The 13325-nt window shown below is 41.8% G+C and overlaps 1 protein-coding gene across 3 annotated transcripts in view; it reads right to left on the bottom strand.

Annotated features, from left to right (window-relative positions):
- Positions 1-13325, bottom strand: part of fam172a (family with sequence similarity 172 member A) — a 179018-nt gene that overhangs the window by 12240 nt on the left and 153453 nt on the right. For 2 of the 3 annotated variants that reach the window (XM_052067454.1, XM_052067455.1), the window contains exon 11: positions 7846-10270. The exons of the other annotated variant lie outside the window; for it this stretch is intronic. In XM_052067454.1, coding sequence (XP_051923414.1) covers positions 10110-10270 — 161 coding nt within the window. In that variant the 3' untranslated portion in view covers positions 7846-10109. Of the gene's footprint in view, positions 1-7845; positions 10271-13325 lie in introns of those variants that run through there. 3 annotated transcript variants of the gene reach the window in all.

Below are 13325 nucleotides of genomic sequence, written 5' to 3'. Positions count from 1 at the left end.
TTGGACGAAATTTTTTGCCGAAAAAAAATGACCATGTATATTAAGGCGTTTTTAGCCCAAATAAAACAACATTGTATAGTAAGGCGTTTTTAGCCGAAAAAAACGACCATGTATAGTAAGGCGTTTTTGGACAAAGTTTTTAGCCGAAAAAAACGACCATGTATAGTAAGGCGTTTTTAGCCGAAAAAAACGACCATGTATAGTAAGGCGTTTTTAGCCGAAAAAAACGACCATGTATAGTAAGGCGTTTTTAGCCGAAAAAAACGACCATGTATAGTAAGGCGTTTTTGGACAAAGTTTTTAGCCGAAAAAAAACGACCATGTATAGTAAGGCGTTTTTAGCCGAAAAAACGACCATGTATAGTAAGGCATTTTTGGACGAAATTTTTTGCCGAAAAAAAATGACCATGTATAGTTAGGCGTTTTTAGCCCAAATAAAACGACATTGTATAGTAAGGCGTTTTTAGCCGAAAAAAACGACGATGTATAGTAAGGCGTTTTTGGACAAAGTTTTTAGCCGAAAAAAACGACCATGTATAGTAAGGCGTTTTTAGCCGAAAAAAACGACCATGTATAGTAAGGCGTTTTTGGACAAAGTTTTTAGCCGAAAAAAAACGATCATGTATAGTAAGGCGTTTTTAGCCGAAAAAAACTACCATGTATAGTGAGGCATTTTTGGCTGAAAAAAACTACCATGTATAGTAAGGCGTTTTTGGACAAAGTTTTTAGCCGAAAAAAACGACCATGTATAGTAAGGCGTTTTTGGACAAAGTTTTTAGCCGAAAAAACCGACCATGTATAGTAAGGCGTTTTTAGCCGAAAAAAACGACCATGTATAGTAAGGCGTTTTTGGACAAAGTTTTTAGCCGAAAAAAAAACACGACCATGTATAGTAAGGCATTTTTAGCCGAAAAAAAATGACCAGGTATAGTAAGGTATTTTTGGACGAATTTTTTTGCCGAAAAAAAATGACCATGTATAGTAAGGCGTTTTTAGCCCAAATAAAACGACATTGTATAGTAAGGCGTTTTTAGCCGAAAAAAAATGACCAGGTATAGTAAGGCATTTTTGGACGAAATTTTTAGCCGAAAAAAATGAACATGTTCTATTTTTTCGTCCAAAAAGAACTTACATGGTCGTTTTTTTCGGCTAAAAATTTCGTCCAAAAACGCCTTACTATACATGGTTGGTTTATTTTCTCGGCTAAAAACGCCTTACTATACATGGTCGGGTTTTTTGGGGGCTAAAAATGCCTTACTATACATGGTCGTTTTATTTGGGCTAAAAATGCCTTACTAAACATGGTCATTTTTTTCCGGCTAAAAACGCCTTAATATACATGGTCGTTTTATTTGGGCTAAAAATGCCTTACTAAACATGGTCATTTTTTTCCGGCTAAAAACGCCTTAATATACACGGTCGTTTTATTTGGGCTAAAAACGCCTTACTATACATGGTCATTTTTTTCGGCTAAAGATTTTGTCCAAAAATGCCTTATTATACATGGTCTATTTTGGAGGCTTAAAACGCCTTACTATACATGGTCGTTTTTTTTCGGCTCAAAATTTTGTCCAAAAATGTCTTACTATATACATGGTTGTTGTTTTCGTCCAAAAAGGCTTTACTCTCAATGGTCGGGTTTTTTTTCGGCTCAAAATTCCGTCCAAAAACGCCTTACTATACATGGTCGGGGGGGGGGGGGGGGGGGGGGTTTCGGCTAAAAACGCCTTACTATACATGGTCGTTTTTTGGGGGCTAAAAACGACTTCCTATACAAGGTCGTTTTTTTCGGCGAAAAATTTCGTCCAAAAACGCCTTACTATACATGGTCGGGTTTTTTTGCCGGCTAAAAACGGCTTATTATACTTGGTCGTTTTTTTTCGGCTAAAAATTTCATCCAAAAATGCCTTCCTACACATGGTCGTTTTTTTTCGGCTAAAAATGCTTTACATGGTTGTTCTTTTCGGCTAAAAACACCTTACTATACCTGGTCGTTTTTTTTTTAGTTACTTACTGTTCTTGGTCGTTTTTTTCGGCTCCAAACACCTTACTATTCATGGTCGTTTTTTTTTCTCGTCGAAAAACGCCTTACTAAATTTCAGGGGTTATTTTTACTGACTATTCATTGTTTATTACATGTACAAATGTTTGTTTTCCTAACACACTGTTCATTCTTGTTTTTTTACAGTTTTTACAGCCGCTGTGAGACCTAACAGCCTAACATCTCGGACCTCAGACCAGGAAATTGATGTCACAATCAAAAGATGGCTACACCTGGCTCCTGATGGGGGTGGTGACAGGAAGGAGAGCATGAGAAGAAAAGAGGACATGGAGAGCGCAACAATTTGATGGACAGAAAAATACAGTTCAAGAGTCAGCTGAATCCCAATTTGGACTTTGTGTTCACTGTTAAATAAAGAAAAGTGCATTTTTCCAGTGTATGTGGAGTTATATGTGAGGTTCACAAATTGTGACAATAAACATATTTTTACAACAGTCGTTTTTGAGACTTTTGTGGGTCAAATATGGCTCATGAAAGATGTGGCTTTGTTGAGGTTGAATTCAGGCTGATATCAGGAACCTGTTCTGACCCAGCGTCGGGCCAGAGTAGGGCCAGATATGGTTTTACAATGGGGCTCAGATCTGGGCCGAATGCGGCCCACATCATGGATGCCAGATGTGGGCCACTGCAGGACCGTCATTCATTGAGGTATGTGGGCCGAGTGTACGTGCCGTGTCTGCCCCAGAGCTGGGGCAGACCAATTTTGCTGAATGGGGAGTCAAGCTCACACGTGGACTTTCTTAAACTTCCACACATCGGTGCACACTGGTCAAATCCAGAGAAAGAAAAGCAGAACAACTCTGAATTGTTCATGGTCAAGCTGTGTCTTTTCAGAGCATTCATTGAAAAGCTTTCCCACTCACAAAACCAACACTATTATATTTTTTTGGGGAGGGGGCGGGGTGTACTTTCAGCAGCTCCTTTTTAATTGCGCCATTTAGGACACGCTGGGAAAAATCTTTAGCCAAATGGCATCATTGCTGGAGTCATTTTTCCATGTTAGAGTAAACACAGTAAATTTAATAATACTGTAGTCCAATTGCCTGGATTCAAATTTTGCGGATTACTGGATGCCTGATGTCAAAAACACGATTTTTAGCCAGGGATGCTGATGTTTAGTTTTTTATTTTTATTTTGTGACAGTAGCAACAAAAAGGGGCTAAAGAGATACAGACAGTGCGTTTTGTTGTACTTGTACTTGTTGTATTTCTTTCGGATTACCCAACTATTTCTCCACATCCAATGTTTTTTTTTTTTTAACGGAATCCCCACAATGAATGAAATGGTCAAAATTGTCTCAATTTTCATATTATTTTAACATTGCCTCAATTTCCTCTGACCAACTCATTGGCTGCACAAGCTGTGCCAAACATTCTCTCTTTTCAGCATGCTTCACCCTCACTTTTGATTGGCTGCGAGATCAATTCATGAATGTTTACTGTCGCAATTATTCCCACTCCAACGAGAACTTCAGAAACGATATTCAGCCCCCTTTGAAAAGAGCAACTAGAATACGTCATCATCTTTCCACTATAACGCAAGGGTCGTTTAAAAAATATATATATTACCGAGTCGATCATCGCAAGGTAATTTACTGCGGTTATAATTCCTTTGACTACATTACCAGTTGTTTTAATGCCCCCCCCCCCCCCCCCCCACTAAAATACTTTCGAGGCCGAGGCATTAACCCAAAGCGTTACTTGGCGTTCATTCGTCCAGTAAGCGCGACGAAATTAAGTTGATTAAACATTCTGCCAACCTGCCACGACTGCTGCGGGGATAAACAGCAATAAAAGGAGCGTTGGCCGCAGGAGCGGCCCCTCCCCAAATGCACGCGCGCACACGCACACCCTCAACAGACTCTCTTCTTCCTCCCTGCTGACTCAGGTAACAAACACAATGAGCGACATTAGAATGGCTGATAGAGAAAGAGATGGGCGCAAAGTCTAAGCCGTAAGGAGGGGTCGGGGAGAAGGCGGGGAGGGGGGGGGGGGGGCGTTGGAGCTTTGGAGACACCGCGAGGTGAGGCAAGCAGCAGGCTGCAGGCCCTTTAATAACTAACACGTTTATTAACTCGCTTAACCACGGAGATTCCGAGCCCCGCCAAAGAAGCAAGGCAAGACAGAAGCGTGAAAATGCGCGTCCACCCAGAAGCGCGCGCGCACGCGCTTTGCCCACGGCCCCGCCCACCTGCCCAAGACGGCCACACACGCGCGCGCGCGCACGCAGTCAAATGAATGGCAATAAGTTCATTTGGAGCCTCATCTCTTCGAGGCCGGCGAATGATGAAGAAGAGGGTGCAAAGGGGTTGCCCCCCCCCCCCTCCTCTCCAGCCCCATTCCTTGCTGCAATAACAACTTCTTCTTTTGGAGCCCACGCAGCCCACGCACAGGAGTGTTTATCCTCGGAGGGATGCGTGCACATGATGAAACCCATCTATAATGTGTGATTTCATATTGCCTTGAACTCTCTTTTCATTTTTTTTGTTGCTATTTGTTTGGTTTTTACTAGGAAATGTGCAAGGCTCTGCGCGGTGAAAAAAAAGTGGAGTTATTCTTTCTTTGAGTTTTTTTTTAAATCATGCCAAATATTTGCAAGTGCTTTTCAACATATTTCATTGTTGGTTCATAATTTATCCGTCAGACAGACCTGATCTATAAGCAGCAACATCATGAGGTGGAACGAACTTTAATTTTATTTTTAATTTCCCGATGAAGGCATTTTATAAATTGATACGTCATCACGTAACGCACTCGTTGTTGATTTAATCTCGAATGGTGACTGGGATGAAATTCCCGGTGCGAGTTGGTTCCAGTATTTCGTTGCTTTGAGAACCATAAAACATCATTTGGGTGAAATCGATCAGTAATGACGATCAAATGATCTTCATTTGTGTGTTTTTTGTTATAAAGTTAATATTTGTGGGTTTTTTTTTGTTACAATGTTAATACAGAAAGTGACGTTAGTTGTACATTTCTGACAACTCGTTCCTAAATGTACAAAAGCATCGGAAAATATATTCATTTGTATTTAATAATTTTAGAATGATGTACTGTATTATACATCGACATATCTCCTGTAGTGTTATTATTTATATGATGTTGAAACGAATATCAACCTCATCCACTGAAAATTGCCTTCAAAATCGAATTCCTCCCTGGAGTTGTTTGAAACTGGAAACAATTCACACGTTTTTGTGGGTGATACTTTTTTGACCACCCCCCCTGCCCCAAAAAAGCAAAAAATAAAATAAAATAAATAGAAAACAACGCATTGTCTCGTGCATTTGTGTAATTTGTTATCTTACTGTTTTATGTTCAGCTAGGTGCGGTTGATGCAGGCTTTGGGTTTTAATTTGCCTTCGTATCATTTCATTGCAATTTCTTAAATAAACACATTTGAATAAGGAGGAGTTGGCTTTGTTAAAAAAAAAAACACCCGAATGAGAGGTTGAGCTCATCTGTCGTTGTGTGTCACTACAAGTGTGAATAAAAGTATAGCGAGGCGGAAAAACGTGATGTGGTGTGTATGAAGTCTGTTAATATTTGGAAAATGAAGCAACTTAAATGCGCATGCACGCCATACGTCGTCAAAATGACAAAAGTGAACAACTATACCCCGATTTTGCTCCCTTTCTACAAATCATGTCAAAAACGACAGTTTTGTCCACTAATGACTCCCCCAAAAAGACCGGCTCGAAATCTTAAAACTCAGAGCCCATTATTTAACCCCCCCCCCCTTCTTCTTCTTCTTTTTCCGACACGCGGGAGTGTTGGTTGAGGCCGGCATGAGAATCAGAGGAGGTGTAATTGAGGGGGCGGTGAGGGGAGAGAGCCTGAAAGCTGCTATTAACGCCAAATGGACTCAACAAAACAGCGTCACCAAGCAAACGACCGCGACCAACAGCTGGCCCACCAAACCCGGACTGTACATGCACGCGCGCGCACACGCACACATCGATAGTCCTTGCATGGCACTCCAGGGCGTCCTTTAGATTTCAGCGCAAATTAACGCGAGTATTAGACACGTGAACGAACCTTTGAGTCCTTCCACCCCATCCCCCGCCCCCCCCTAAAAAAATGGACGTGACCTATTCTAAAACCAAAGTGCCTGCTGCAGCCAAAAGCCACTCGGCGTCACACCTGCGCATTCTTTCTTTCTTATCAAGCTGATTGTGGCTGCAGCGATGATTCCCTATTAGAATATGGAAGAGTTGTTTCCATTGGATTAAAGGGCTTCTCAGGCGAGTCAATGAATATGTAATGAGTGGCATGGAAATCGGCCACTGTGTCCCCCCCATCCCCCTGCGTGTATACTTTACATTTGGAAATAGAAATAAGATAAATATATCCATTGGATGGGTCTTCTGCAGAGGCTGAAAATGCGGCGTTTAGAGGGGGGTGCAGTCTGAGTCTGGAGGTGCGTGCGGTGAAGATGATGATGATGATGCATTTCCATGTTTGAACCGCTTTGGAAATATTGCTGGTGACGGGCAGTGGATTGAATTGATAAGGCATGAGTGGGCGAGGGAGGAGGTGAGAGAAGAAAGAGCGTCCCTGCACTGCTGCTTGTTCGAGATATTTTCCCTTCGTAGGGCCGATAAAACATTGATTGTTGCAGTTAGTTGACCCGTAAAATTTGGGGGTTACCTTCCTCCTCGGAGCTGAGCATACCATTATGCAAATAGTGATGTGACAGTGATCCGCACTAGTGTGTGTGTGTGTCAGAGGGGTGACATTCCAACTGCCTGGTTCCTTTGGCGGGAGTTCATTTTAAGAGGGGCTAGTGAGCAGCACTTCACAAACACACACACACATACACACACACACACACACGCACACACACACGGAGGGCCAGTGTAGTGCAGGCAAGCGTGACAACAACTCTCTCAACGGGACGATACAATTGAAATATCAAACAAGTAGAAAAGTTTTCCATGTCAAGGAGTCCTCCACGGGTTCACATTGTGAATGAAACACAGGCGAGGAGAAGGGGGCGGGGGGGGGGGTGCACTTAAAGGAGTCACATGAAGATTAAATGACGCGTCGTTTTTAATGCAGGGATTAAGACCTGACAATTTGACGTGGTAATAAATCGAGCCAAAATGCGCCACCACATCAAAATGCATTTTTAGACCATTCGGTAGTAAAATGAAGCGTGGCGTGTGTGTAAGTCGCAATTTTGAAGACTTTCACCTGTTGTACTGTCATTATGAGAAACGGGGAGTTTAATGGAAACAAACTATTGTGCCTCGCAGACAAAAATGAGGGTCAATAAACTGTTGCCCCTTTCAGCCTCGTTTTTCTCGGCAAGCTGTAAGCAAAAGTATTATTTACGCATTTATTCACCCGCCACATGTGTATCACACACACAAAAGAAGAAAATGCAAAACTTTCTCATGTTATAATGACCTATTTGTAATTTGAATCGCTTTAGAGTACCATTTGGAAAACTTAAATATTAGTCACGTTCAAAAAAAAAAACCTGCATTGCATTGACCAGCAGTAAATAAAGGTCATCGTATTTCTGCAATAACACAAATATGTTTACGGATTGACGAAAAAAACAACTTGAAACAGGTTTAAAACAAGTCAAAACCTTCATTCAGCTATGACAAATTGAATAAGGAATGTGCAAAACTTTTTTTTTGCATTTAAAAGTCATTCTTACAGTTATTATCATTAATTGAATCAGCGTAAGGTACAAATACGAACTTTGAAAGAACTTAGGAAACATTCTAATTATTACAGAGAAGTGAAAGAAAAATTATAAATACACAGACCTTTCATCAAATCCAAACAAGAATGCAGGTATTTTATTACAGGAATACAAAGGCCCAAGTATGAAAAATAACGTCTTGAAGAGAAATTGGCAAAATAAAAAAACCTTTTATTTCTTTGCAGACGCTGCTTTGGATTCCGGCCGCTCTTTCATCTCCACTTCGATCTTCCTTTGGCTTGTTATTAGAAGCACCGAGCCTTGTTTGTTCCCTCAAGGCAACAATATACAATTATGGAGAGGAGGAAAATGAGCAGATTTTGCCCTTGAAATACAGAAAGATGAGCAACGCTATCTGGAAACCAAAATCATCCAATCAAATAATAAGCAAATCATTTTTTTCCTTTTTTTTTGTGCTGAAACCAGGAGAGATGGGAATCAAATTAAAAGGAAATTAGGCCTTGAAACCATCAGCCACAGTTGTCTCATTACAGCACAAAGATAATCCTCAAAAGCATTAAGCCACACACACATTTACACATCCACGGAATGGGCGTGGGGGGAGAAATAGGATTTCACAGCTCAAAGTTAAACAATAGTCATGGTGTGAAGTGAAGGGGGAATAAGAGGAAAGTACATATTTAAGAAAGTGTCTGAGGTATCACGAGATTTGCCAATGGCTTGGAGATTTGGCGTTAATGTCGCCACTTTAAGAAGCGTATCCCGTTAAGCCTTGAGTGGTTTATGAAACTTAAAAAAAAAAAACTGATCATGTTTGTGTCACATACCCGAGATTATGCACGACTGAGCAGCCGCTTGTCACGTTTAAGAACACTAGCGAAGGACTTTAGCGGTGGTGGGGAGGGAAAAAAAAAATAGATACGTTATATTTTTCTCTAACATCATTCAGGCTTAGAATAATATTGAGATCTTAGATTTCCTGACATGTGTCATCTCTTCAGGCTTTGTGAGTGTTGAGAGTTGATTTCGAGCTCCTGTTCAAATGCGATGTCCCTTAAATCCATTTGATGCTCGACTTTAAGTGATTTTTAAAACGTGCTCGCTGACCGCATTTTAGGTACTCGGCGCAGATTGGGTTGGTTTTGTTTGGATTGGCGTGCATTCAATCACTTGCAGGTATCCGGTCTAAACCTACAGTGCAATGAAAAAGTAGTTGCCCACGTCTCAAATGTACCCCCCCTTTGTTTTGTTTGAGATCATCAAACAAACATGAATGACAAAGATAACCCAAATAAACATAAAACACAGCAATAATAAAAACGGCTAAAAATGCTTGCTCCCTATAACTGGTTGGGCCACCCTCAGTGGCAACAACTGAAACCAAACATTTTCTCCAACTGGCAATGAGTCTTTCACCATACTTTGGCCCACTCTTCCTTTGCTTTAATTCAGTAAGACTGGAGGGTTTTTGAGCATCAAGCACCTTTTTCAAGGCCACTAGATGGGCTCTAGCAAAGCATGATGGAAAAATTTGGCATTTGCTGGGAAAAACATGCCTACAGAATCATTTTATTAGTCTAGTAAATCGTGACCTTGAAGAATTAAGTGTTTTGTAAAATCGAATTCTGAGAAAACAAAAAACTAAACAAACAAATATTTTTTCTTCAATAAATAAAACCACAATTTAAAAACTGCATTTTATGTTAACGTGTGTTATCTTTGTCTGACATTTACATCTTTGATGGGCTTAAAAATAAATTGGGGAAATTACGCAGAGGGCATTTTTTTCCGCTGCACTGAATGAAGACAACAGACATGTATACATAACTAAACAGTGTGCCTCCAAATTTAGCTCAGTAAATGAGTTTAAAAAATTGTGTGCATCGGAGTGCGACAATGAAATCATAAAAACAACACCAACAAATGGTCAAGATGCTGACTACAAACAATTAAAGCGAGCTAAAAAAAAAAAAAAAAAAAAAAAAGGAAGAGTTCAACAACTCTGACCGCAGGGCGGTTGATGTGAGGTGTACCACAGGGCACTGTATCAATCCTGAGTGAGCTTATCTATCTAACCCTTGGAAAGCACAAACACCCCCACACATATTAGTTTGACAGTTACGCTCATTTTAGAAGAAAACAAAATGTTATTGTGATGTTGAGCTGAACTCTTGTCTCTTACCAAAACAAAAACAACAGAAATAGGCTGGTGTTTAAAGCCAGAAGGGAGAAATAACACGCAGGGAATTGAAGAAGGAAGTCAGAAATTAGCTAGAAAACAACCCAAGTCCTTAGCCTCCTTCATCTGTAACCCCCACTGTACACGCTACACTATCGCTCCAATTAAGTCGCCGTCGTTATTGTTGTTTCACAAATCTTGGTGTTTGCCTTTGAGGGAGCTGCTGCGCGTGGTAACAGTGTTGGATGTCTCCTCTGCCTCCTCGTCCTCTTTCGCCTCGGCGACCTCGCTGAAGAACTTAAAGATGGAGTTAAAACTCATCCAGGAGGTCAACTCGTGCCGTTCTGTGCCTACAGAGATGACACACAAAAACACGGATGAACGCTTTCGCAGAAGAAAACTAAGATCCAAGTTGAACTTCATGCAATTGGACTGAAAGCCTTCCCAAAAGTATCGCACACAAGCACTTCTTTTTTGATGTCTCCTCCCTGCAACTCTGAGATGTCAGTCACGAGAGTCAGGACAGCTTATGACCCAGTGGTCCAATGGGACAGACTTAATAGGTTATCCAAGCAGATAGCTGATAATCAACACCATTGCTCGGTCTTCTTTCCATTCCAGGCCTTCCAAACAAAACCAGCATTATGCACAAAGGATGCACTAAGAAAAACCAGTGGAGCGGTTGTGCTTCATTCTAAAAAGTCGATTGAGGGCAGTGGAAGTAGAAGCGGGAGGTGGCTGAGGGGGTATATCAGGTGAGCTGGTCATCTACTCGTGCCGGGTTTCTCGACGACCTTTTTTCCAGGTTAGCCAGTTCCCAAGTTGGGGGTCACGCTGCATTTTGAAATCTGGTACATTCACCTCAAGGTCGACCAGAGTGACTTATGTTTCTTCTAAGTGAGTGATTGTTGCAACAGAAAACCTTTGCGGGTAAACATTTGAGATTTGGATGTATGGTGGCAGTGAACTCAACCGAGCTCAACTTGCAAGAAGCAATTGGGCAGGTGGTAGGGCTGAACCATTTTGAAAAATAATTAAAGCCTCGACTTTCTCAAGAGCATTTTGAAACAGTAATTCATGGCGCCGTCACATCCCGGCTGGATTACTGTAATGCACTTTACATTGGAGTCAGCCAATCCTCCATTAAGCATCTCCAGTTGGTCCAACATGCTGCAGCTCGGCTCTTGACTGGTACTCGTAAGAGGGAGCACATAACTCCTACTCCGGCATCCCTTCACTGCCTCCCTAAACATTTTAGAGTTCTTTTTAAGACTCTCTTATTTGTTTTCAAATCTTTAAATGGCCTCGCCCCACCTTAACTCTCTGACATCCTTTGCTCCTACGCACTTGCCCGGTGAAAATCAACTCATATTACTGCCGCTTACCAAAGTTAATTGGAATAAATTAAACTCGTATATCGTAGCATCACCACAAATGGAATCAATATTGTTCTGTCTTCTCCATGCTGGTCGCGAGTGTTCTCATTTTGTATTTGTGTTTTTGACGTGTTTGATAAATGTTTGAGACTGTCACCGTCCTTTCTCTTTGACTTCATTCTTCCTCAAATTTGAGCAAACAGGGACAGTAACACCGTCCGAATAAGTTTACCACTGAAATATGAAAACAGTCAAACAAAGTAAAGAAACGCGTACGAGAAAGGTGCTTCAACGCAGCTCAGATTTTAACATTCGTAATTGTCACAGAAGTATGAAGTGCTTTTTTGGGGGTTTTTTTGTATGGTTACCTACTAAAGCGCCACACAGACATAGAATAACCTTCAGGCTAGAAATGGAAACTTCTTTGTGACTACCTGTAACTGAACTTGAGAAGACTCCTTTTCTTCTTTTTATATATTTATTTTTTTTACCTCCCACTAGGAGATTAAATTTTTCAGAGAGCAGATATTAAGACTTTTGTGTTTACAGACAGAGGAATGAGTGAACACATCCCTGGAAGTGATGCATTTTCTTTTCTTTTTTTTTTTTTTATCTGCATACTTAAGACTTATTTTTTGTCCGTACCTGTATTTGTTTGCGACGATAAGAATATTGAAAGAGGCTCTCCTAATTTTCTACGGCGGATTAAAAAAAGGATAAGCTTCGTATCTAAAATCAGTTTGTGAGCGGGAAGAAATGTGGAAAACTGCAACCTCGCTTTCCTGCTTTCTGCTTCCTCTCTCGCCTACTCCTCTCTACCGCGTACAGGAGATTGGCTATAAAAAGACAGACTAGAAGGCCGCGGGGATACAATTAGGCAGCAACCTTAAAGGCTCTCTCACCGTCGCCAGGCCTCGGATGACCACTGTGCTGACCCCATGTTTATTAGATTGACCTCTGCCTGGACGCATTATTAGCGATGTCGCGCGTGCTTGTGTGTGTACAAAACACGGAGAGCTCGGGCGTCAACTTCGGCGGTTTCTGCGAGTGTCTGTTCCAAGGTGTGTTGTGTGGAAGAGTTGGAGAGGGGAGGCGGTTGGTAGATGGAAGTCGGCACCTTGGGTCAAGTTTAGAGCTCTGACAATCATGAGAGCAAATAATCCGACATTCTTGGCGAGTGTGCTCCCTCAGCAGGGGCTCCCTTTAACATGCGCCTCTGGAAAAGCCAAACACAACCTCCTCACACTGCTTATCTATCATTTATATCCAATTTGAGGCCAAATGTTCCTCTCACACTACTTTTGACTTGTGTTTTGTCCCTTTTTTTTTTTATCCCTGCAGCACAAACCGATCAATGCCCCGGCGCGCTACCGTTCACCATGAACTGCCGGTGAACTCCCGCGGAGCGCCGGCAGGCTCTCCAACCTGATCGGTTCGAGGGTCACCAGGGGGGCGTCGCTGTGCCAATATGCAGATGAGCCCGTGCCCCTCTGATGACTCTGGCCTGAAGCCACGCCCCTCTGTCGGCCGGCGGCTTTGAATCGAGGGTCGACCCCCTGACACCTGCTCCAACACACGAAATAGGCCTTTAACAGCGTAAGCACACCCTTCCATTAGTTGCCAAAGTGTGTCGCACCTAATGGATGTTGTCAGAGATGCGATGTGATCACTGATTTACAGGTGGGGAAGCCCAATGGCCGGTCTTCATGAGCCACTGAAGACGGAAAGTGTGGCGGTTGTGAGAAGGAGGAGGAGAGGGATTACCTCAGCGACGGCACAAATCAAATTAATATCTTTAAAAGATCTGGGGATCAATGAGGTGTCACCCGGCTATACACCGCGAGTGTAAAGTGACCCCCATAAACAGGACGGCACTACGTTTTAGCAGCGGAATGAAAATGTTGATCAAGAGATAAGTGGATTTATTGACGAGCAATTCAACTAAAACACTGCTTAATAAAATCAGGTCATTCAAAATATTTGGACAGATGTTTTGAGAACGAACGCTCCTTGTGTCTTTTTTTCATCA

This window comes from Hippocampus zosterae, chromosome 6 (assembly GCF_025434085.1).
Source record: "Hippocampus zosterae strain Florida chromosome 6, ASM2543408v3, whole genome shotgun sequence".
Classification (NCBI taxonomy): Eukaryota; Metazoa; Chordata; class Actinopteri; order Syngnathiformes; family Syngnathidae; genus Hippocampus; species Hippocampus zosterae.
Note: the sequence above shows the minus strand (reverse complement) of the source record. Positions and strands in the feature narration are given on the sequence as shown.